At 42.3% G+C, this 27,854-nt stretch overlaps 1 protein-coding gene across 1 annotated transcript in view; it reads left to right on the top strand.

Moving 5' to 3' along the window:
• LOC110528689 (uncharacterized) overlaps nt 1-14,970 on the top strand; it is a 60,138-nt gene extending 45,168 nt beyond the window's left edge. The window contains exons 3-4 of the mRNA XM_021610821.3: nt 207-386; nt 9,238-14,970. Of these exons, the coding sequence (XP_021466496.3) occupies nt 207-386; nt 9,238-9,253 (196 nt within the window). The 3' untranslated portion in view covers nt 9,254-14,970. The remainder of the gene's footprint in view (nt 1-206; nt 387-9,237) is intronic.
• Nucleotides 14,971-27,854: the final 12,884 nt, after the last annotated feature.

The raw sequence follows: 27,854 nt of genomic DNA, 5'->3' as shown, positions 1-27,854 counted from the left end.
TGCAGAAGGCTGCCTTAAGCGATGTCATCGGCACACAGAGAGAAGTTGTTAAGTGCCTTGCTCAGTGGCAGAACAGCAGAATTTTCCACCTTGGGGATTCAAACAAGCAACCTTTTGGGTTACCGTCCCAATGCTCTAACAGCTACATTACTGCCAGGCTACCTACACTCCCTATGCTAATGATTTGCCTGTGTGTGTTTGTGTAGGCGTACAGTGCCGTACGGTATGTCCAGCTACAGAAGCTCCCAGCGTGTACGTCGCTCCAGTGAGAGAGGAGGAGGAGGAGGAGGAAGAGGAGGAGGAGGAGGAGGAGGAGGGAAGGAATCACAGCGCTGTGTGTGTGCAGAGCAGACGGACATAGAGTGCAGCAGATTCTGCATTGACAGGTTGGTACACACACACACACACACACACACACACACACACACACACACACACACACACACACACACACACACACACACACACACACACACACACACACACACACACACACACACACACACACACACACACACACACACACCACACACACACACACACACACACACCACAGACAAGTCATGTTTTGATATAATTTCTTATTTCGTATTCCTCTGTGGCTGTAATGAAGAGTTTAGGACTAAGTACTACTCCACTGTACAGCAGTATTGATATTCAGATCACACACTCAACCAAGGCCTGTTTCAATGAGGATAGCAGACTTTAGAATGTCGTTTTCCTTCGCCAATTGATTTAACGCATGCACACACACACACACACAGACACTTATGTGGCTTTTATCAGATTTAAATGACAGATTTACAAAATTGTCTTCAAACATCAGCTAAAGCTGACAGGTCTAGGTCTACCACATCAGCTATATATTAGATGGTTTAGGCCCCATCAGGTCAGCGGGTTCACATATCCAATGTTACCTTTCAATTTCAGACACTTTTTTTCATATCACACTTGGATATTAACTGATTAGCCAACCTCTGAATGCTTTAGAGACAAGATTATCTCTTTGATTCTGCTGTCAGTAAGTAGATCTATCTTCTACCCTGTCTTATCTGTCCAACACGGCGCCTGCAGAGACATACTGCAGAGGCTTGTTGTGCATTCTCCTCCCTTGCCCTGCCTCTGGCAGTTAACCCAACTCAGTCAAAGATGTTAGAGACTATACTATCCCAGACAGCTAGAGACTATTCTATCCAGGACATCTAGATAATAGAGACTATTGTATCCCAGACAGCTAGAGACTATTCTATCCCAGACAGCTAGATAATAGAGACTATTCTATCCCAGACAGCTAGAGACTATTCTATCCCAGACAGCTAGAGACTATTCTATCCCAGACAGCTATAGACTATTATATCCAGGACAGCTAGATAATAGAGACTATTCTATCCCAGACAGCTAGAGACTATTCTATCCCAGACAGATAGAGACTATTCTATCCCAGAGAGCTAGAGACTATTCTATCCAGGACATCTAGATAATAGAGACTATTCTATCCCAGACAGCTAGAGACTATTCTATCCAGGACATCTAGATAATAGAGACTATTCTATCCAGGACTTCTAGATAATAGAGACTATTCTATCCCAGCCATCTAGAGACTGTTCTATCTCAGACAGCTAGAGACTATTCTATCCCAGACAGCTAAAGACTATTCTATCCAAGACAGCTAGAGACTATTCTATCCAGGACATCTAGATAATAGAGACTATTCTATCCCAGCCAGCTAGAGACTATTCTATTCCAGACAGCTATAGACTATTCTATCCAAGACAGATAGAGACTATTCTATCCCAGCCAGCTAGAGACTATTCTATCCCAGACAGCTAGAGACTATTCTATCCAGGACAGATAGAGACTATTCTATCCCAGACAGCTAGAGACTATTCTATCCCAACCAGCTAGAGAATATTCTATCCTGGACAGATAGAGACAATTCTATCCAGGACAGATAGAGACTAGTCTTTCCCAGGACATCTAGAGACTATTCTATCCCAGACAGCTATAGACTATTCTATCCAGGACATCTAGAGACTATTCTATCCCAGACAGCTAGAGACTATTCTATCCCAGCCAGCTAGAGACTATTCTATCCCAGACAGCTAGAGACTATTCTATCCCAGACAGCTAGAGACTATTATATCCAGGACAGATAGAGTCTATTCTATCCAGGACATCTAGAGACTATTCTATCCCAGACAGCCATAGACTATTCTATCCAGGACATCTAGATAATAGAGACTATTCTATCCCAGACAGCTAGAGACTATTCTATCCCAGATAGCTAGAGACTATTCTATCACAGACAGCTAGAGACTATTCTATCCAGGACAGCTAGAAACTATTCTATCCCAGACAGCTAGAGACTATTCTATCCCAGCCAGCTAGAGACTATTCTATCCCAGGACATCTAGAGATGAATCTATCCCAGACAGTTAGAGACTATTCTATCCCAGACATCTAGATAATAGAGACTATTCTATCCCAGACAGCTAGAGACTATTCTATCCAGGACATCTCGATAATAAAGACAATTATATCCAGGACAGATAGAGACTATTCTATCCCAGACAGCTAGAGACGATTCTATCCCAGACAGCTAGAGACTATCCTATCCAGTACAGCTAGAGACTATTCTACCCAGGACATCTAGATAATAGAGACTATTCTATCCAGGACAGCTAGAGACTATTCTATCCAGGACATCTAGATAATAGAGACTATTCTATCCAGGACAGCTAGAGACTATTCTATCCCAGATGGCTAGAGACTATTCTATCCAGGACATCTAGATAATAGAGACTATTCTATCCCAGACAGCTAGAGACTATTCTATCCCAGACAGCTAGAAACGATTCCATCCAGGACAGGTAGAGACTATTATATCCAGGACAGGTAGAGTCTATTCTATCCCAGACAGCTAGAGACTATTTTATCCCAGCCAGCTAGAGACTATTCTATCCCAGACAGCTAGAGACTATTCTATCCCAACCAGCTAGAGAATATTCTATCCTGGACAGATAGAGACTATTCTATCCAGGACAGATAGAGACTAGTCTTTCCCAGGACATCTAGAGACTATTCTATCCCAGACAGCTATAGACTATTCTATCCAGGACATCTAGAGACTATTCTATCCCAGACAGCTAGAGACTATTCTATCCCAGCCAGCTAGAGACTATTCTATCCAGGACATCTAGAGACTATTCTATCCCAGACAGCCATAGACTATTCTATCCAGGACATCTAGATAATAGAGACTATTCTATCCCAGACAGCTAGAGACTATTCTATCCCAGATAGCTAGAGACTATTCTATCACAGACAGCTAGAGACTATTCTATCCAGGACAGCTAGAAACTATTCTATCCCAGACAGCTAGAGACTATTCTATCCCAGCCAGCTAGAGACTATTCTATCCCAGGACATCTAGAGATGAATCTATCCCAGACAGTTAGAGACTATTCTATCCCAGACATCTAGATAATAGAGACTATTCTATCCCAGACAGCTAGAGACTATTCTATCCAGGACATCTCGATAATAAAGACAATTATATTCAGGACAGATAGAGACTATTCTATCCCAGACAGCTAGAGACGATTCTATCCCAGACAGCTAGAGACTATCCTATCCAGTACAGCTAGAGACTATTCTACCCAGGACATCTAGATAATAGAGACTATTCTATCCAGGACAGCTAGAGACTATTCTATCCAGGACATCTAGATAATAGAGACTATTCTATCCAGGACAGCTAGAGACTATTCTATCCCAGATGGCTAGAGACTATTCTATCCAGGACATCTAGATAATAGAGACTATTCTATCCCAGACAGCTAGAGACTATTCTATCCCAGACAGCTAGAAACGATTCCATCCAGGACAGGTAGAGACTATTCTATCCAGGACAGGTAGAGTCTATTCTATCCCAGACAGCTAGAGACTATTTTATCCCAGCCAGCTAGAGACTATTCTATCCCAGACAGCTAGAGACTATTCTATCCCAACCAGCTAGAGACTATTCTATCCTGGACAGATAGAGACTATTCTATCCAGGACAGATAGAGACTATTCTATCCCAGGACATCTAGAGACTATTCTATCCCAGACAGCCATAGACTATTCTATCCAGGACATCTAGATAATAGAGACTATTCTATCCCAGACAGCTAGAGACTATTCTATCCCAGATAGCTAGAGACTATTCTATCACAGACAGCTAGAGACTATTCTATCCAGGACAGCTAGAAACTATTCTATCCCAGACAGCTAGAGACTATTCTATCCCAGCCAGCTAGAGACTATTCTATCGCAGGACATCTAGAGACGAATCTATCCCAGACAGTTAGAGACTATTCTATCCCAGACATCTAGATAATAGAGACTATTCTATCCCAGACAGCTAGATACTATTCTATCCCAGACAGCTAGAGACTATTCTATCCAGTACAGCTAGAGACTATTCTATCCAGGACATCTAGATAATAGAGACTATTCTATCCAGGACAGCTAGAGACAATTCTATCCAGGACATCTAGATAATAGAGACAATTATATCCAGGACAGATAGAGACTATTCTATCCCAGACAGCTAGAGATGATTCTATCCCAGACAGCTAGAGACTATCCTATCCAGTACAGCTAGAGACTATTCTATCCAGGACATCTAGATAATAGAGACTATTCTATCCAGGACAGCTAGAGACTATTCTATCCAGGACATCTAGATAATAGAGACTATTCTATCCAGGACAGCTAGAGACTATTCTATCCCAGATAGCTAGAGACTATTCTATCCAGGACAGCTAGAAACGATTCCATCCAGGACAGGTGGAGACTATTCTATCCCAGACAGCTAGAGACTATTCTATCCCAGACAGCTAGAAACGATTCCATCCAGGACAGGTAGAGACTATTCTATCCAGGACAGGTAGAGTCTATTCTATCCCAGACAGCTAGAGACTATTCTATCCCAGCCAGCTAGAGACTATTCTATCCCAGACAGCTAGAGACTATTCTATCCTGGACAGATAGAGACTATTCTGTCCAGGACAGATAGAGACTATTCTATCCCAGGACATCTAGAGACTATTTTATCCCAGACAGCCATAGACTATTCTATCCAGGACATCTAGATAATAGAGACTATTCTATCCCAGACAGCTAGAGACTATTCTATCCCAGACAGCTAGAGACTATTCTATCCCAGACAGCTAGAGACTATTCTAAACAAGACAGCTAGAGACTATTCTATCCCAGACGTCTATATATTATAGACTATTCTATCCCAGACAGCTAGAGACTATTCTATCCCAGACAGCTAGAGACTATTCTATCCAGGACATCTAGATAATAAAGACAATTATATCCAGGACAGATAGAGACTATTCTATCCCAGAAAGCTAGAGACTATTCTATCCCAGACAGCTAGAGACTATCCTATCCAGTACAGCTAGAGACTATTCTATCCAGGACATCTAGATAATAGAGACTATTCTATCCAGGACAGCTAGAGACAATTCTATCACAGACAGCTAGAGACTATTCTATCCAGGACAGCTAGAAACGATTCTATCCCAGAGAGCTAGAGACTATTCTATCCCAGACAGCTAGAGACTATTCTATCCCAGACAGCTAGAGACTATTCTATCCAGGACAGCTAGAAACGATTCCATCCAGGACAGGTAGAGACTATTCTATCCCAGACAGCTAGAGACTATCCTATCCAGTACAGCTAGAGACTATTCTACCCAGGACATCTAGATAATAGAGACTATTCTATCCAGGACAGCTAGAGACTATTCTATCCAGGACATCTAGATAATAGAGACTATTCTATCCAGGACAGCTAGAGACTATTCTATCCCAGATGGCTAGAGACTATTCTATCCAGGACATCTAGATAATAGAGACTATTCTATCCCAGACAGCTAGAGACTATTCTATCCTAGACAGCTAGAAACGATTCCATCCAGGACAGGTAGAGACTATTATATCCAGGACAGGTAGAGTCTATTCTATCCCAGACAGCTAGAGACTATTTTATCCCAGCCAGCTAGAGACTATTCTATCCCAGACAGCTAGAGACTATTCTATCCCAACCAGCTAGAGAATATTCTATCCTGGACAGATAGAGACTATTCTATCCAGGACAGATAGAGACTAGTCTTTCCCAGGACATCTAGAGACTATTCTATCCCAGACAGCTATAGACTATTCTATCCAGGACATCTAGAGACTATTCTATCCCAGACAGCTAGAGACTATTCTATCCCAGCCAGCTAGAGACTATTCTATCCAGGACATCTAGAGACTATTCTATCCCAGACAGCCATAGACTATTCTATCCAGGACATCTAGATAATAGAGACTATTCTATCCCAGACAGCTAGAGACTATTCTATCCCAGATAGCTAGAGACTATTCTATCACAGACAGCTAGAGACTATTCTATCCAGGACAGCTAGAAACTATTCTATCCCAGACAGCTAGAGACTATTCTATCCCAGCCAGCTAGAGACTATTCTATCCCAGGACATCTAGAGATGAATCTATCCCAGACAGTTAGAGACTATTCTATCCCAGACATCTAGATAATAGAGACTATTCTATCCCAGACAGCTAGAGACTATTCTATCCAGGACATCTCGATAATAAAGACAATTATATTCAGGACAGATAGAGACTATTCTATCCCAGACAGCTAGAGACGATTCTATCCCAGACAGCTAGAGACTATCCTATCCAGTACAGCTAGAGACTATTCTACCCAGGACATCTAGATAATAGAGACTATTCTATCCAGGACAGCTAGAGACTATTCTATCCAGGACATCTAGATAATAGAGACTATTCTATCCAGGACAGCTAGAGACTATTCTATCCCAGATGGCTAGAGACTATTCTATCCAGGACATCTAGATAATAGAGACTATTCTATCCCAGACAGCTAGAGACTATTCTATCCCAGACAGCTAGAAACGATTCCTTCCAGGACAGGTAGAGACTATTCTATCCAGGACAGGTAGAGTCTATTCTATCCCAGACAGCTAGAGACTATTTTATCCCAGCCAGCTAGAGACTATTCTATCCCAGACAGCTAGAGACTATTCTATCCCAACCAGCTAGAGAATATTCTATCCTGGACAGATAGAGACTATTCTATCCAGGACAGATAGAGACTAGTCTTTCCCAGGACATCTAGAGACTATTCTATCCCAGACAGCTATAGACTATTCTATCCAGGACATCTAGAGACTATTCTATCCCAGACAGCTAGAGACTATTCTATCCCAGCCAGCTAGAGACTATTCTATCCAGGACATCTAGAGACTATTCTATCCCAGACAGCCATAGACTATTCTATCCAGGACATCTAGATAATAGAGACTATTCTATCCCAGACAGCTAGAGACTATTCTATCCCAGATAGTTGGAGACTATTCTATCACAGACAGCTAGAGACTATTCTATCCAGGACAGCTAGAAACTATTCTATCCCAGACAGCTAGAGACTATTCTATCCCAGCCAGCTAGAGACTATTCTATCCCAGGACATCTAGAGATGAATCTATCCCAGACAGTTAGAGACTATTCTATCCCAGACATCTAGATAATAGAGACTATTCTATCCCAGACAGCTAGAGACTATTCTATCCAGGACATCTCGATAATAAAGACAATTATATTCAGGACAGATAGAGACTATTCTATCCCAGACAGCTAGAGACGATTCTATCCCAGACAGCTAGAGACTATCCTATCCAGTACAGCTAGAGACTATTCTACCCAGGACATCTAGATAATAGAGACTATTCTATCCAGGACAGCTAGAGACTATTCTATCCAGGACATCTAGATAATAGAGACTATTCTATCCAGGACAGCTAGAGACTATTCTATCCAGGACAGCTAGAGACTATTCTATCCCAGATAGCTAGAGACTATTCTATCCAGGACAGCTAGAAACGATTCCATCCAGGACAGGTGGAGACTATTCTATCCCAGACAGCTAGAGACTATTCTATCCCAGACAGCTAGAAACGATTCCATCCAGGACAGGTAGAGACTATTCTATCCAGGACAGGTAGAGTCTATTCTATCCCAGACAGCTAGAGACTATTCTATCCCAGCCAGCTAGAGACTATTCTATCCCAGACAGCTAGAGACTATTCTATCCTGGACAGATAGAGACTATTCTGTCCAGGACAGATAGAGACTATTCTATCCCAGGACATCTAGAGACTATTTTATCCCAGACAGCCATAGACTATTCTATCCAGGACATCTAGATAATAGAGACTATTCTATCCCAGACAGCTAGAGACTATTCTATCCCAGACAGCTAGAGACTATTCTATCCCAGACAGCTAGAGACTATTCTAAACAAGACAGCTAGAGACTATTCTATCCCAGACGTCTATATATTATAGACTATTCTATCCCAGACAGCTAGAGACTATTCTATCCCAGACAGCTAGAGACTATTCTATCCAGGACATCTAGATAATAAAGACAATTATATCCAGGACAGATAGAGACTATTCTATCCCAGAAAGCTAGAGACTATTCTATCCCAGACAGCTAGAGACTATCCTATCCAGTACAGCTAGAGACTATTCTATCCAGGACATCTAGATAATAGAGACTATTCTATCCAGGACAGCTAGAGACAATTCTATCACAGACAGCTAGAGACTATTCTATCCAGGACAGCTAGAAACGATTCTATCCCAGAGAGCTAGAGACTATTCTATCCCAGACAGCTAGAGACTATTCTATCCCAGACAGCTAGAGACTATTCTATCCAGGACAGCTAGAAACGATTCCATCCAGGACAGGTAGAGACTATTCTATCCCAGACAGCTAGAGACTATTCTATCACAGACAGCTTGAGACTATTCTATCCAGGCCAGCTAGAAACGATTCTACCCCAGACAGCTAGAGACTATTCTATCCTAGACAGCTAGATACTATTCTATCCCAGACAGCTAGAAACGATTCCATCCAGGACAGGGAGAGACTATTCTATCCAGGACAAGTAGAGACTATTCTATCCCAGACAGCTAGAGACTATCCTATCCAGTACAGCTAGAGACTATTGTATCCAGGACATCTAGAGACTATTCTATCCAGGACAGCAAGATACTATTATATTTAGGAGAGCTAGAGACTGTATGATTACAGACTGTAAGTGACTAATCTAATCAACCATTCTTTCTTTCCTCTCCCCAGGCAGAGGTTACGGTAGTCACCTGAACAGGAGAAACACATGTCTTGTGTCTACCTGCCCTAACACATCTTCAACCTGAGTACAACTTCTGATACCTGCTACAGCAACAACTACAGTTCAACTACAGAATGATACCAGTTACAGCAACAACTACAGATCAACTACAGACTGATACCTGCTACAGCAACAACTACAGACTGATACCTGCAACAGCAACAACTACAGTTCAACTACAGACTGATACCTGCTACAGCAACAACTACAGACTGATACCTGCTACAGCAACAACTACAGTTCAACTACAGACTGATACCAGCTACAGCAACAACTACAGTTCAACTACAGACTGATACCTGCTACAGCAACAACTACAGACTGATTCCTGTTACAGTAACAACTACAGACTGATACCTGCTATGGCAACAACTACAGTTCAACTACAGACTGATACATGTTACAGCAACAACTACAGACTGATACCTGCTACAGCAACAACTACAGACTGATACCTGCTACAGCAACAACTACAGACTGATACCTGCTACAGCAACAACTACAGATTGATACCTGATACAGCAACAACTACAGTTCAACTACAGACTTATACCAGCTACAGCAACAACTACAGACTGATACCTGCTACAGAAACAACTACAGACTGATACCTGCTACAGCAACAACTACAGATTGATACCTGATACAGCAACAACTACAGTTCAACTACAGACTTATACCAGCTACAGCAACAACTACAGACTGATACCTGCTACAGAAACAACTACAGACTGATACCTGCTACAGAAACAACTACAGACTGATACCTGCTACAGCAACAACTATAGATGATACCTGATACAGCAACAACTACAAACAGATCCCTGATACAGCAACAAGGACAGACTGATACCTGCTACAGCAACAACTACAGTTCAACTACAGATTGATACCTGCTGCAGCAACAACTACAGGCTGATGATACCTGATACAGAACAACTACAGACTAATACCTGATACAGAAACAACTACAGACTGATACCTGCTACAGCAACAACTACAGACTGATACGATACTTGCTACAGCATCAACTACAGACTGATACCTGTTACAGCAACAACTACAGACTGATACATGATACAGCAACAACTACAGACTGATACCTGCTTTCAGCAACAACTACAGACTGATACATGATACAGCAACAACTACAGTTCAACTACAAATTGATACCTGCTTCAGAAACAACTCCAGACTGATACCTGTTACAGCAACAACACAGTTCAACTACAGACTGATACCTGCTACAGCAACAACTACAGACTGATATCAGCTTTCAGCAACAACTACAGTTCAACTACAGACTATCAAAGGAACAACATAACTACAGACTGAGACCGGCCACAGCAACAACTACAGACTGATACCTTCTACAGCATCAACTACAGACTGATACCTCCTACAGCAACAACTACAGACTGATACCTGCTACAGCAACAACTACAGACTGATACCTGATACAGCGTCAACTACAGACTGATACCTGCTACAGCATCAACTACAGACTGATACCTGCTACAGCATCAACTACAGACTGATACCTGCTACAGCAACAACTACAGACTGATACCTGATACAGCAACAACTACAGTTCAACTACAGACGATCAGTCAAAGGAACAACATAACTACAGACTGATACCTGATACAGCATCAACTACAGACTGATACCTGATACAGCATCAACTACAGACTGATACCTGCCACAGCAACAACTACAGACTGATACCTGATACAGCATCAACTACAGACTGATACCTGCCACAGCAACAACTACAGACTGATACCTGCTACAGCAACAACTACAGACTGATACCTGCTACAGCAACAACTACAGACTGATACCTGCTACAGCAACAACTACAGACTGATACCTGCTACAGCATCAACTACAGACTGATACCTGCTACAGCAACAACTACAGTTCAACTACAGACTATCAGTCAAAGGAACAACACAACTACAGACTATCAGTCAAAGGAACAACATATCTACAGAGAGACAACCGGAAACCCTTGGCTTTTTAATGATATGTGGCGGAACAGTGTACATACATTTCTTCTGACATATTGGATTTTTCATATAGCACCTGTTGCTGGACTGAATGCCTTGTTTTGCAGCTGATGATATCGGCTAGAGGAATTGGCATACCTCCAGAAAGAAACCTGAAAAACAAAACTTCCTCTCAAGATGTCTAATATATAGCAGACCAGCGTATATATTTCCACAGATATATGTGGTAGTGAGCATTTCCTGTAACCGACCTATAGCCAGCTGACGTAATGACAACTACTACTTTAATGTAATGACAACTACTACTTTTTTTTTTTGGTCCACAACCCCAACAAGCTGACCTGAAGGAGGACTGGTTAGCTGTAAGGGAGAGACATCTAGGACTTAAAGGTCATTTGTCTGGCCTGCATAATCAGGAATGTCAGATCCAGGGAAGAACTCTGGCATTGGAGCTGAAAGACCTATACACAGAATGTTCATCTGAGTGGCTGGACTGCAACCTCAGAGGTTTTACCAGGATACATAAGCACAAAGACTTTGTTCCTCTGTTTCCTTTACTCCTCTTGGTGTAGATCTGTGCTCCTCTACTACTCCTGGTGTGGCTCTGTGATCCTCTACGACTCCTGATGTGGATCTGTGCTCGTCTACTACTCCTGGTGTGGCTCTGTGCTCCTCTACTACTCCTGGTGTGGCTCTGTGCTCCTCTACTACTCCTGGTGTGGCTCTGTGATCCTCTACGACTCCTGGTGTGGATCTGTGCTCCATCACTCCACATCTTTTCAGACTGCTAGCTAATTTTTGTTGCTTACACAAATCATATAGAATGTGTTAGCTTCTGTTAGCTAACAATCACAAACTGTTCGCCTGGTTGAACGCACCTCTGGGGTTGATCTGTGCTCATCCAGAGATACAGTGAGACTGGCTAACCACTGATGACTAACCGCTGCGTTGGAAGTGGCTTTATAAACAGACTTGAAATGGAGTGATGGTGTCCATTAATATAAAGTTTATCATTTCTTCCTGTAGAACGAATACCAGAACTACATGCTGTGACCTGTAATGTATGGATGCTATACGTATTCAATAGAAACCATATTATGTCCCTATTGTATTCCAACACATGTCTTAACGAATAATGTCTCAAGTTATGAATGCCAGGACTTTACAAAATTAATTTCCATGTTTAAAAATGTACTAGTTATGTTCACTCGGTCTTAACTCACCAAAGCCACGTTTAGTTTAAACCAGATTACTGTTCACTAGGCAAAATTCTGGTAATTTTCCCCAAATCCTGGTTGGAATCTCCTAATCAGGCAGGAATAATCAGTTAATTCGGAATCCACTAACCAGAATTTTGGGAAAAACCTGGTAATTTTGGCAAAGTTACTGGAACTTTTGGAAAATTATTGGAATTTTGAAAACCTAACCATCCCCTCAGAAACTCTAACCAGAACCATGGATCCTCTCAGAAACTCTAACCAGGACCATGGATCCCCTCAGAAACCCTAACCAGGACCATGGATCCCCTCAGAAATTCTAACCAGGACCATGGATCCCCTCAGAAACCCTAACCAGGACTACCCTCAGAGTCGTCCATTTATTTCGTGGAAATAACGTCTTCCACGCCAGGCTTCGTTAGTGCTGATATTATTATTGTTACAGATGCTGTCAAATATATTAGCACCCTTGCACTTTACAATGGAGCAGAATGTTCCGTTTCTTATTTTCAAAACTGGTTGAATGACTATTTATACCCTGTAGTCTCCTGCTACTTACCACAGGTGAGAAAAATTACATTTAACCAGAATTACTGCCTCCAACCAAATTCGTTTGTATAATTTAGTTCAGGTCATTTTTTAACTTTTAATTGAAAAATCTCCATTTCATTTTTGATCATAGGTAAATCAAACAATGCATGTATAAACACCAAAAGTTATTTTCAAGTTCAACTTGTTATAGAAGAAATTGTGAATCATGCAAGGGTGAATATTTGACCACATCTATAAGCATGGCACGGTGTATATCTTGAGAGATTGATCCTACTAAAGCTTGGGTTGACTGCGGAAACTTCTAGTTCCCTTAAAAAACTCATATGTAACTTTGAGACTAAGCTACAGGAGGTACTGAAATACCTCGTGTGAGTTTATATACTGTGTATAGTATTGATACGCTGCTGTAATCTGTGTAACTTGCATGTTTGCGTTACTAACATGGGCTATGTCCCAAATGACATCTGACCAGGGCCCGTAGTTCTCCGGTCAAGACTAAGGCACTACACAGGGATTCGGAAATCATTTGGGACACATGCCATCGACATATTAGCTTGTTATAATTGTATAGATTATGTAACATCTATACGGGAGATAAATACCATGTTCAACCAGACTATGAGACATGTTTAAAACTATAGACCAAATAACTACCAGCAGAAAGAGCATTCTAGATTGTCTTTGAAACATCCAACAGCTACCTTCAAAGATACACGTACAAGGAAACACTGAATCAGCTTTAATATTTCAGATAGGTTGTAGCTTCCATAAATGTAATTGCCTGCATAATTTCCAATTTTTGGGGTAAATGTATATATAAAATATATGTATATTTTTTAAATATATTTTCCTTTGTTATTTTCTCCCTAACCCTACCACCACCCCGCCTAATTTAAGTTAGTGGACAACAACACTTAGGCTTCTACTTACAGCTTATACAGCACATTCAGAAAGTATTCAGGCCCCTTGACTTTTTCCACATTTTGTTACGTTACAGCCTTATTTTATTTTATTTTAAATTGTTTAAACGGAGCAAAGTAAAGAGAGATCCTTGATGAAAACCTGCTCCAGAGAGCTCAGGATCTCAGACTGGGGCAAAGGTTCACCTTCCAACAGGACAACGACCCTAAGCACACAGCCAAAACAACGCAGGAGTGGCTTCGGGAGAAGTCTTTGAATGTCCTTGAATGGCCCAGCCAGAGCCTTGAACCCAATCGAACATCTCTGGAAAGACATGAAAATAAATGTTCAGCGACACTCCCATCCAACCTGACAGTGCTTGAGAGGATCTGCAGAAAAGAATGGGAGAAACTCCCCAAATACAGGTGTGCCAAGCTTGTAGCATCACACCCAAGAAGACTGGAGGCTGTAATCACTGCCAAAGGTGCTTCAACAAATTACTGAGTAAAGGGTCTGAATATTTATGTAAATGTCATATTTCAGTTTTTATTTGTAGTAAATTTGCAAACATTTCTAAAAAAAAACAACATTTTTGCTTTGTCATTATGGGGTATTGTGATGTCATTATGGGGTATTGTGATGTCATTATCGGGTATTGTGTGTGAATTGATGAGGGGGAAAAAAATTAATGTAGAATGTCTGTAACGTAACAAAATGTGTAAAAAGTCAAGGGGTCTGAATACTCTCCGAATGCCCTGTACATACTACAGTATATACATTTTACAGACGCAGTATATTTTATTTAGTTATCTTTTGTTTGTTTTTAGTCCCATCCTTCAGCTACCCTCAACCCCTAACCCCTATCTCTGAAGACCATCCAGTTTCTATTTGCCATTTATTTTTCAACTGTGCTGTTTCACAAAAGTTCTGAACATATATACAGCACCCAGAATTACAAATGACATCTGTATGTGAATCAAATAAAAAGTTTGATTATTTACTCATGTTTTCATTTCTTAATAATAATTGAATAATAATAATAATAATTTTCTTATTTGTTACAGTACAGTGAGACGGACAGGAATCAGCAGTAGCTACAGAACAAAAAACTAACCAGAACTTAGAGAAAACACAACAACCACAGCAGTTCGTTCTATAGCCAAATCATTTCTTAAGACACCTGGGAACAATTTTGAGAGCCCTCAACTTCTGGCTGAAATTTAATCAAGTTAAATATCTTTGAGCTTATCCAATATTTGCTCTCTGTTTCAATAAGATTGGGAACTATGTGGGCTACCGTCTGCCACAGAAGGGGTAGAATTCATCTAGTCCTTAAGCATCTGGATTGTTGTTGTCTTGGAATGTACCCTCAATATGCCCTTCTAGCACAAAGCCAAGGAACGGCAGATATCATGTTTAAAACTCTATCCCTTTCTAAATTAATTGTCTAACATTATAAGTTTCTATGCTTGCAAATAGTCCACGTTTGCAGGTCTGCAAATAGTCCACGTTTGTAGGATGTGAATAGTCCAAGTTTGTATGGCTGAATCGTCCTGGTATGTAGGACTGTATTTTCTATGTTTGTTGTTTCCTTGGGACTGAGATGTTTACCCCCTATGAATTTACCTATGACTGAAAGGATGCAGTGTTACAGCCTCAAGTCATCAGGGACTACAAGGTGTCGAGAGCGTTCCACAGGGATACTGGCCCATGCTGACCCCAATGCTTCCCACAGTTGTGTCAAGTTGGCTGGATGTCCTTTGGGTGGTGGACCATTCTTGATATACACACCGGAAACTGTTGAGCGTGAAACACCCAGCATTGTTGCAGTCTTTGACACAAACCGGTGCGCCTGGCGCCTACTACCTTACCAGAGGCACTTAAATCTGTTGTCTTGCCCATTCACCCTCAATGACACACATACACAATCCATGTCTCAGTTGTCTCAAGGCTTAAAAATCCTTCTTTATGATTCTTTAACCATGTCTCCTCCCCTTCAACTACACTGATTGAAGTGAATTTAATAACTGTCATCAATAAGGGATTCATAGCTTTCACCTGGATTGACCTGGTCAGTCTGTCATGGAAAGAGGAGGTGTTCTTAATGTTTTGTCCACTCAGAGTATTTTGGACTTTTCGGTTATTTTCTGGCTGAAAGGTCTCCCGGTGTCGGTTGGAAAGCAGACTGAACCAGGTTTTCCTCAAGAATTGTGCCTGTGCTCTTTTCTCTGTTCTCTCTTTTTATCCACAATGAAAATAAGCTGTTTAAGCTTTAGGGTGTTATACTTGAAGACGTTCTTTTTATAGTTTAGGAAGGATGCCTGTATCTTTGTAGTGACTAGGTGTATTGATACACCATCCAAAGTGTAATTAATAAGTTCACCAAGCTCAAAGGGATATTCAATGTCTGCTTTTTCTGTATTTTTACCCTTCTACCAATAGGAGCCCTTCTTTGCGAGGCATTGGAAAACCTCCCTGGTCTTTGTGGTTGAATCTGTGTTTATAAGTTTACTGCTCGACTGAGGGACCGTACAGATAATTGTATTTGTGGGGTACAGATATGAGGTAGTCATTCAAAAATCATGTTAAACACTATTATTGCACACAGGGTCCATGCAACTTATTATGTGACTTGTTAAGCACATTTTTACTCCTGAACATATTTAGGCCATAACAACGGATTTGAATACTTATTGACTCAAGACATTTCAGCTTTTCATTTTTTATTAATTTGTAAAGATTTACCCCCAGAGGTGTACATCAGAGGTTCTCAAACTTTTTTCACCAGGGCCCCCATTTCACATAATTGTTTCAAATAATTATTTATTGAGATATTATATGATTTTGTTTCATTTGAGGGACCTAGGGAAAAGCTCATTTCCTGTACGTAGTTTAACTCAATAAATATTTTAGGTAGGCTATTTTATGATAATAATAATAGTAATAATGATTTTTTTTTAAATAATAATGATAATATTAATTGATAATAATAATAATGGATAAGGAAAATAAAGTCTAGAACTGATTTCCCCAAAATGTTATTCCTCTACAAAATATTTTTTATATTATTATTTATATGAACCCTCAATTTTATTATACATATTATTTATTACAGAAAGTGACTCGATCAGTTGATAGTCAGTTCTAGACTTTATTTTCCTTATCCATTATTATTATTATTATGAATGAATATTATCATTATTTTTTTTAAATCATTCTTACTATTATTATTATCATAAAATAGCCTACCTAAAAATGTGCTTAACAAGTCACATAATAAGTTGCATGGACTCACGCTTTGTGCAATAATAGTGTTTAACATGATTTTTGAATGACTACCTCATCTCTGTACCCAACACAGTGAACTTATAACCACAGATTCAACCACAAAGACCAGGGAGGTTTTCTCTGGGCAACAACATGAGGATCCTCTCTCGTTCAGTCATTTTGTCCTGTAGCTCAGTCATTTTGTCCTCTAGCTCATTCGTTTTGTCCTGTAGCTCATTCATTTTGTCCTCTAGCTCATTCATTTTGTCCTCTAGCTCATTCATTTTGTCCTCTAGCTCATTCATTTTATCCTCTAGCTCATTCATTTTGTCCTGTAGCTCATTCATTTTGTCCTGTAGCTCATTCATTTTGTCCTGTAGCTCATTCATTTTGTCCTCTAGCTCATTCATTTTGTCCTGTAGCTCATTCATTTTATCCTCTAGCTCATTCATTTTGTCCTGTAGCTCATTTTGTCCTGTAGCTCATTTTGTCCTGTAGCTCATTCATTTTGTCCTGTAGCTCATTCATTTTGTCCTGTAGCTCATTCATTTTGTCCTGTAGCTCATTCATTTTGTCCTGTAGCTCATTCATTTTGTCCTGTAGCTCATTCATTTTGTCCTGTAGCTCATTCATTTTGTCCTGTAGCTGTAGCTCTCTCTTTTATCTTCCTCTGGAATTTTACCGCTTGTTTAAAGAATGGCGGATTTGTGTGTCATTTTAGATCGGTGTAAACAATCGTGAATTGTAAAAATAAATGTATAAAAATATGAATCAAGGAAGGAAACGTTGGCCTTGGGGTAGATGATAGCTCCTAGCACATACAGTGTTTCAGTTATGCCTCTCAGTGGTTGAACAGGAGGAGAGTGAGCAGGTTTATGCCTCAGTGGTTGAACAGGAGGAGGGTGAGCAGGTTTATGCCTCTCAGTGGTTGAACAGGAGGAGGGTGAGCAGGTTTATGCCTCTCAGTGGTTGAACAGGAGGAGGGTGAGCAGGTTTATGCCTCTCAGTGGTTGAACAGGAGGAGGGTGAGCAGGTTTATGCCTCTCAGTGGTTGAACAGGAGGAGGGTGAGCAGGTTTATGCCTCTCAGTGGTTGAACAGGAGGGTGAGCAGGTCTATTCCTCTCAGTGGTTGAACAGGATTGAATGTTATTTCTGGATCTCCCCAACAATCCGTTACCTCTCAAGCTTTTCAGGTAGGCCTCCGTGCTTCATAGGTTCATGTAGAATAAATTGGTTTCCCTCTTGTGTCTTCGTGGTTAAAACCCTGCTGGTTTTGGCAGTAGGATGCACTTTATCAACAGAATATCACAGATTGCAAATCTGTTACATGAGTTAAGCAGAGCTCTTCTTTGTAGATTGAAAACACATTTGGAAACACTTAATGTGGGGAATAAGATGGAAACAGCTACTTACTGTAACGTCTGCTTCCAGCTCACACTCTCATACATGTAAGATCCCCTGAACGCAGCCCACTTTCCAACTCACACTCTCACACATGTAGATCCTCTGAACGCAGCTCACTTTCCAGCTCACACTCGTTTGTTTGTTCTATAATCTGTTAGTTCACATGCCTTGCCACTGTGATATATAGGCCTAAGGCTGAGACAATAAGAAGAATAAATTCAACCACACCTTCGTTTCATCACAAAACCGGAGAGCAACATAAAAAGCATATTGCATGTAACAAACATTTAAATGACCTACAGCATGGTCAATCAAGTTAATGTTTCTGACATTTTCAGACCACTTAACAGCTATTGATTTAGAAACACATTACCACAAGTTGTAATGAAAACAGGAGCTGCCTCCACTTTTCCAGCACTGTAACGTCTGCTTCCAACTCTCAAACACGTAGATCCCCTGAACGCAGCTCACTCACCAGATCCCAATCACCTGAATTCTGATCACCTGTTCACACACCTGTGTGTCATTATCACACACTATTTAGTTCAGTTCTTTGCACCCAATCACTGAGAGGTATTGTTTGTTTTGTGACACACGTCTTTCAGAGCGCTGGTTCTCCCGTGATATAATCCTGTGTGATAGTTTTTGCCTGCCTCACTAACGACGCCATTTGCCTATTCCCTGCCTTTATGCCTGGATGTCCTGTTGTCAACCTCTTGCCTGATCTCCCGGACTACGTTACTTGCCTTTTCCCTGCCTGTACTGTTGCCCTTTTGGACCTCCTGTGTATGACCTTCAACCTGCCCCTGGACCCAGCTACCTGTGTTTGACCTTCTGCCTGCTCCTGGACCCAGCTACCTGCCTCCCCCTGTGTATGACCTTCTGCCTGGCCCTGGACCCAGCTACCTGCCTCCTCCTGTGTATGACCTTCTGCCTGGCCCTGGACCCAGCTACCTGCCTTCTCCTGTGTATGACCTTCTGCCTGCCCCTGGACCCAGCTACCTGCCTCCTCCTGTGTATGACCTTCTGCCTGCCAATGGACCCAGCTACCTGCCTCCCCCTGTGGTCCTTTACAAATAAACACCTGCTGTGCCCTGCGCTTGAAACCAGCTTTCTGTCTCCCATCGTGTTTCATTACACTCACAGTAAATACAGTTAGATATTCAGCGGTGACTGTTGTGAAAGACTAGCTAAGATCTGCGCAGTAATTATCCTGCGGGTTGGATGGACGTGTTTGTTTCTGTGTGCTACTTTGCATCTCAGGTACATTCCACTCTGATACCACACCTGGGTTCAAATACTATTTTCAATCTTTCAAATACTTTTCATCTTTGCTTCAGCCTGCCTGGAGTGCCAGATTGGCAGGGTGTGCACATAGCATCAGGCACGCTCCATCAAGTCCAACTACAGTATTTGAAATGATTTTTTTCAATAGAATTTGAACCCAGGTCGCCCCCCCCCCGGGCGGCTGCTCTGCTCTGTTCTCTGCTACTGATGCCAACAACATTATCTGATGTCTCTTAATGAACACCTTCATTACAGCCCTGGTTGAATACAAAACACTACAGGATATAAACTACTGATTATTTCCCCATCCTACAACCCTACACACCAACCTTTATTTTATATTTCTCCTTTATTTAACCAGCCATTTACAACTGCGACCTGACCTTTAGGTGTTATTAGCAATGTTATTAGCATTTATTTAAAAAAATATATATGCAAAGAATGATGTGATAGAAAACAATCAAGGTAGGAAGGTCGTATGACCTGATATCTAAACCTTTCTTCTACTCCCATAATGTTCTCCTGAGAGAAACTCATAAAAGCTTGGTTATACATTTTTGGGAGTAATTCTATTTGTTATTGTCAAAATGGCAAGACTAAGACTCAATGTCAGAGAAGAAAGATGTGGTGAAAGCAACTAAATCCAGAAAAGACGTATGACCTGATATCTTAATCTTTCCCCTCCAACCTCCCTGGGGCTCTCCCCGTCCCAGAGCACTGGGTGGGGCTCTCCTCTCACACTCCCAGAGTAATTTCAGTATATGTGGAATGATTTAGGTGTAATTGCTGATAATCCACAAGAAGCCAATCTGCACTCAGCTACAGAAAGAAAAAGAAAAAAACACTTTTCAAAGACAGGGACGTGACATCTCTGTTCATCCTGTGTATCATAGCGGTGAGGCACGTCACACACTGCATTCCACCTCTGTCACACTAATGCTCCCTTGCAACGGATCTGTCTTCTATCAATCTGGGCTTGAGTAAAGTCCAGGTTAACAGTAGTATTTCTGATGTCTTGTTTATTGTCAATTTTAAAAACCCTGTCATACAAGGTGTGTCACAAAATACTATTTCCTTCAGAGTGCTCTGGTCCAAAGTAGTGCACTACACTGAGTGTACAAAATATTAGGAACCACGTGTTCTTTCCATGACATAGTGAACGCCTTGATCCCTTGTTGACGTCACCTGTTATTAAATCCATTTCAGTCATTGTTGATGAAAGGTAAGAGACACGTCAAAGAAGGATTTTTTTAAAGCCTTGAGACAATTGAGATAAGGATTGTGCCATTCAGAGGGTGAACGGGCAACACAACAGATTGAAGTGCCTTTGAACTGGGTAGGTGCCAGGCGCACCGGTTTGTGTCAACAACTGCAACGCTGCCATACTATCATACTTGAATGAGTAGGTGTGTCCAAACTTTTGACTGGTACTGTATAGGTCAGATATAAAACACAAACGCACACACGAGATCAGCTCCTTTGTGTTGCTCACATTGATAGAGAGGTTGTTGTCCTGGCACCACACGGCCAGGTCTCTGACCTCCTCCCTATAGGCTGGCTCATCGTTGTTGGTGATCAGGATAGAATTATGGTCAGCACTGTTGTGTCGTCAGCATACTTAATGATGGTGTTGGAGTCGTGTTTGGCCACGCAGTCGTGGGTGAACAGGGAGCACAGGAGGGGACTGAGCACGTACCCCTGGGGAGCTCCAGTGTTGAGGGTCAGCGTGGTGGATGTGTTGTTGCCTACCCTCAACACCTGAGGGTGGCCCATCAGGAAGTCCAGGATCCAGTTGCAGAGGGAGGTGTTTAGTCCCAGAGTCCTTAGCTTAGTGATCAGCTTTGAGGGCACTATGGTGTTAAATGCTGAGCTGTAGTCAATGAACAGCATTCTCACAAAGGTGTTCCTTTTGTCCAGGTGGGAAAGGGCAGTGTGGAGTGCAATTGAGATTGTATCATCTGTGGATCTGTTAGGCCGGTATGCAAATTGGAGAGGGTCTAGGGTGTCTGGGAGGATGCTCTTGATGTGAGCCAGTACCAGACTTTCAAAGCACTTTGTGGCTACTGACGGGAATGCCACGGGCGGTAATCATTTAGGCAGGTTACTTTCACCTACTTGGGCTATGGTGGTCTACTTAAATCACGCTGGTATTATAGACTCGGTCAGGGAGAGGTTGAAAATGTCAGTGAAGACATTTGCCAGTTGGTCTGCGCATGATTTGAGTACACGTCATGGCCATCAGGCCCCGCAGCTTTGTGAACGTTGCTCACATCGGCTACCGAGAGCGTTATTACACAGTCGTCCTGAATAGTTCATCAGAACAGCTGGTGCTCTCTTGCATGCTTCAGTGTCGCTTGCCTCTAAGCGAGCATAAAAGGCATTTAGCTCGTCTGGTAGACTCTCACCACTGGGCAGCTCACGTCTGGGTTTCCCTTTGTAGTAATAGTTTTCAAGCCCTGCCACACCCGATGAGCGTCAGAGCCGGTGTAGTAGGATTCAATCTTAGTCCTAAATGGATGATTTGCCTGTTTGATGGTGCATCTGAGGGTGTAGTGGGATTTTTTATAAACTTCCGGGTTAGAGTCCCGCTCCTTGAAAGCGACAGCTCTAGTATTTAGCTCAGTGCAGATGTTGCCTGTAATCCATGGCTTCTGGTTGGGATATGTACGTACATTCACTGTGGGGAAGACGTCATCGATGCACTTATTGAAGAAGCCGATGACAGATGGTATACTCCTCAATGACATCGGAGGAACCCCGGAACATATTCCAGTCTGTGCTAGCAACAGTCCTGAAGCGTAGCATCCGCGTCATCTGACCACGGATCTGAGTCACTGGTACTTCCTACTTTAGTTTTTGCTTGGATGCAGGAATCAGGAGGATATAATTATGGTCAGATTTACCAAATGGGTGGCGAGCGTCTCTGTGTGTGGTGTAAAGGTGGTCTCGAGTTTTTATTTCTCTGGTTGCACATTTAACACGCTGATAGAAATGAGGGAAAATGGATTTAATTTTTGCCTGCATTAAAGTCCTCGGCCACTAGGAGCGCCGCTTCTGGATGAGCTTCTTCGTGTTTGCTTTAGGCCTTATACAGCTGGTTGAGTGGCCTTATACAGCTGGTTGAGTGGCCTTATACAGCTCGTTGAGTGGCCTTATACAGCTGGTTGAGTGGCCTTATACAGCTCGTTGAGTGGCCTTATACAGCTGGTTGAGTGGCCTCATACAGCTCGTTGAGTGGCCTTATACAGCTCGTTGAGTGGCCTTATACAGCTCGTTGAGTGGCCTTATACAGCTGGTTGAGTGGCCTGATACAGCTCGTTGAGTGGCCTTATACAGCTGGTTGAGTGGCCTTATACAGCTCGTTGAGTGGCCTTATACAGCTCGCTGAGTGGCCTTATACAGCTCGTTGAGTGGCCTGATACAGCTCGTTGAGTGGCCTTATACAGCTCGTTGAGTGGCCTTATACAGCTCGTTGAGTGGCCTTATACAGCTCGTTGAGTGGCCTTATACAGCTGGTTGAGTGGCCTTATACAGCTCGTTGAGTGGCCTTATACAGCTCGCTGAGTGGCCTTATACAGCTCGTTGAGTGGCCTGATACAGCTCGTTGAGTGGCCTTATACAGCTCGTTGAGTGGCCTTATACAGCTCGTTGAGTGGCCTTATACAGCTCGCTGAGTGGCCTTATACAGCTCGTTGAGTGGCCTTATACAGCTGGTTGAGTGGCCTTATACAGCTCGTTGAGTGGCCTTATACAGCTCGTTGAGTGGCCTTATACAGCTCGCTGAGTGGCCTTATACAGCTCGTTGAGTGGCCTGATACAGCTCGTTGAGTGGCCTTATACAGCTCGTTGAGTGGCCTTATACAGCTCGTTGAGTGGCCTTATACAGCTCGCTGAGTGGCCTTATACAGCTCGTTGAGTGGCCTTATACAGCTGGTTGAGTGGCCTTATACAGCTCGTTGAGTGGCCTTATACAGCTGGTTGAGTGGCCTTATACAGCTGGTTGAGTGGCCTTATACAGCTCGCTGAGTGGCCTTATACAGCTGGTTGAGTGGCCTTATACAGCTCGCTGAGTGGCCTTATACAGCTCGCTGAGTGGCCTTATACAGCTGGTTGAGTGGCCTTATACAGCTCGTTGAGTGGCCTTATACAGCTCGTTGAGTGGCCTTATACAGCTCGCTGAGTGGCCTTATACAGCTCGTTGAGTGGCCTGATACAGCTCGTTGAGTGGCCTTATACAGCTCGTTGAGTGGCCTGATACAGCTCGTTGAGTGGCCTGATACAGCTCGTTGAGTGGCCTTATACAGCTCGTTGAGTGGCCTTATACAGCTCGTTGAGTGCGGTCTTAGTGCCAGCATCGGTCTGTGGTGGTAAATAGATGGCTACTAATAATATAGATGAGATCTCTCTTGGTAGATAGTGTGGTCTACAGTGTGGTCTACAGCTTATCATAAGGTACCCCACCTCAGGCGAGCAATACCTCGAGACTTCTTTAATATTAGACCAGCTGCACCAGCTGTTTTTGACAAATAGACACACACCCCGCCCCTCACAATGGCCACTATAACACATTAATAACATCACAAATGAGTTTAGACAGACACAATGGCCCCTATAACACATTAATAACATCACAAATGAGTTTAGACAGACATAATGGCCCCTATAACACATTAATAACATCACCAATGAGTTTAGACAGACAGAATGGCCCCTATAACACATTAATAACATCACAAATGAGTTTAGACAGACAGAATGGCCCCTATAACACATTAATAACATCACAAATGAGTTTAGACAGACAGAATGGCCCCTATAACACAGTAATAACATGTCATGTGAAGTCAACGTGTTCATTGGAAAAAGAACAAGAAAAACACATTATTATTATTATTATTCCTGAACATTTTTCAGCCAAAGCACAGGATATTCCATTTTAATCTAATGTATTTCAGGTCTGTAGACACAAAACAAATATATACATTTGAACGGTATGTTGTGGTTGAATGCAGAATTGACATTTGTTGCTGTGTGTGTTAGTTAATTATATTTGTTAAGCATGTAAGGAGCAGCCCAGCAACCTATTCTCTAGACAGTGCATTACTTTTTTTTTTTACCAGGGCCCGATAGATAAGTAGTGCACTATAAAGGGAACGGGGTGCCATTTGGGAGACAGCCCTCGTCTTCCTCCAGGAGGTTTGACAATAAGCCTCAAATCCAAAGATAAATGCTCAAAGAAATAAACACTGGTTTCTTTCAGCCAAAAGATGCAATTTGCACATTTTTCTCCAAAGTGCCTTGGTTGCCTGTGGCTTTGGCTTTGGCCTGGGTATTGAGCTAGGCTGTTTATTGTCAGGGGAGGGTGTAACTAGCTAGGCTGTTTATTGTCAGGGGAGGGTGTAACTAGCGTAACCACACAGTTCAGTCCCAGGGTCACCGATCCTTCACAATAACACCTCAGATGAGACTGGTTTATCAGACTGGTTTAGATAGATGACTAGAGGCTGCTGCAGATCAGACTGGTTTATCAGACTGGTTTAGATAGACGACTAGATGCTGCTGCAGATCAGACTGGTTTATCAGACTGGTTTAGATAGACGACTAGATGCTGCTACAGATCAGACTGGTTTAGATAGACGACTATATGCTGCTACAGATCAGACTGGTTTAGATAGACGACTAGATGCTGCTGCAGATCAGACTGGTTTAGATAGACGACTAGATGCTGCTACAGATCAGACTGGTTTAGATAGATGACTAGATGCTGCTGCAGATCAGACTGGTTTAGATAGACGACTAGATGCTGCTGCAGATCAGACTGGTTTAGATAGATGACTAGATGCTGCTGCAGATCAGACTGGTTTAGATAGATGACTAGATGCTGCTGCAGATCAGACTGGTTTATCAGACTGGTTTAGATAGACGACTAGATGCTACAGATCAGACTGGTTTAGATAGACGACTAGATGCTGTTGCAGATCAGACTGGTTTATCAGACTAGTTTAGATAGACGACTAGAGGCTGCTGCAGATCAGACTGGTTTATCAGACTGGTTTAGATAGCCGACTAGATTCTGCTGCAGATCAGATTGGTTTATCAGACTGGTTTAGATAGACGACTAGAGGCTGCTGCAGGTCAGACTGCTTTATCAGACTGGTTTAGATAGATGACTAGATGCTGCTGCAGATCAGGCTGGTTTATAAGACTGGTTTAGATAGATGACTAGATGCTACAGATCAGACTGGTTTAGATAGATGACTAGATGCTGCTGCAGATCAGACTGGTTTAGATAGACGACTAGATGCTGCTGCAGATCAGACTGGTTTATCAGACTGGTTTAGATAGACGACTAGATGCTGCTACAGATCAGACTGGTTTAGATAGACGACTAGATGCTGCTACAGATCAGACTGGTTTAGATAGACGACTAGATGCTGCTACAGATCAGACTGGTTTAGATAGACGACTAGATGCTGCTACAGATCAGACTGGTTTAGATAGACGACTAGATGCTGCTACAGATCAGACTGGTTTAGATAGACGACTAGATGCTGCTGCAGATCAGACTGGTTTAGATAGACGACTAGATGCTGCTACAGATCAGACTGGTTCATCAGACTGGTTTAGATAGACGACTAGAGGCTGCTGCAGATAAGACTGGTTTATCAGACTGGTTTAGATAGATGACTAGAGGCTGCTGCAGATCAGACTGGTTTATCAGACTGGTTTAGATAGACGACTAGATGCTGCTGCAGATCAGACTGGTTTAGATAGAGCTCTGGTCTATAGTAGTACCACTATATAGGGAATAGGGCTCTGGTCTATAGTATCAAATCAAATTTATTTATATAGCCCTTCGTACATCAGCTGATATCTCAAAGTGCTGTACAGAAACCCAGCCTAAAACCCCAAACAGCAAGGCAATGCAGTTGTAGAAGCACGGTGGCTAGGAAAAACTCCCTAGAAAAACTCCCTAGAAAGGCCACTATAGTACCACTATATAGGGAATAGGGCTCTGGTCTATAGTAGTACCACTATATAGGGAATAGGGCTCTGGTCTAAAGTAGTACCACTATATAGGGAATCGGGCTCTGGTTTATAGTGGTACCACTATATAGGGAATAGGGCCCTGGTCTATAGTAGTACCACTATATAGGGAATAGGGCTCTGGTCTATAGTAGTACCACTATATAGGGAATAGGGCCCTGGTCTATAGTAGTACCACTATATAGGGAATAGGGCCCTGGTCTAAAGTAGTACCACTATACAGGGAATAGGGCCCTGGTCTAAAGTAGTACCACTATACAGAGAATAGGGCCCTGGTCTAAAGTAGTACCACTATAGAGGGAATAGGGTTGTATAGCCACGGTATGTCTGTCTGTATATCCCTCCGGACCAGTTTCCAGTCTCTGAGGTTATCTGGATGGACTGGCACGAGGAAGCCTAGCTGTTAAAATGGAAAAAAGACAGGTTCTAATTTCACACACAGAAACGTAACGTTTAAGGGCCTCGGAGGAGCAGATAAAGGAGGAGGCGTTTAAGGACGACCCGCGAAGCCGTTATATGTGTTTGAGGAGGCTTACACTTCTAAAAACCTAAAAACAGTCCAACGCCTTGTTAATCTGTCCATCCCGGGTCTAAAGCTTCTGACTGAAGAGCAGCCAACTCTCTGAAGGCATGCTGTTTTTCCCCCCATGCCTCCATAACGATGAAAACATGTTGAAATGCAGCTTTGGCCCACTGGGCACAGGTGGCAATTTAACATCTACTCCACGTTGGTTCAACATCATTTAATTGAAACGACGTAGAAACAACGTTGATTCAACCGATGTGTGCCGAGAGTGGGGAGGGGGTTGGCTGGGACAATAACTCATGTTGATAGCGGTGTGGAGGATTCTCTCTGCAGGAGGACACAGTGATATGAT

This window comes from Oncorhynchus mykiss, chromosome 7 (genome assembly GCF_057628025.1).
Source record: "Oncorhynchus mykiss isolate SJ-2025 chromosome 7, ASM5762802v1, whole genome shotgun sequence".
NCBI lineage: Eukaryota > Metazoa > Chordata > Actinopteri > Salmoniformes > Salmonidae > Oncorhynchus > Oncorhynchus mykiss.
This window is presented reverse-complemented; position numbering and strand designations above follow the sequence as displayed.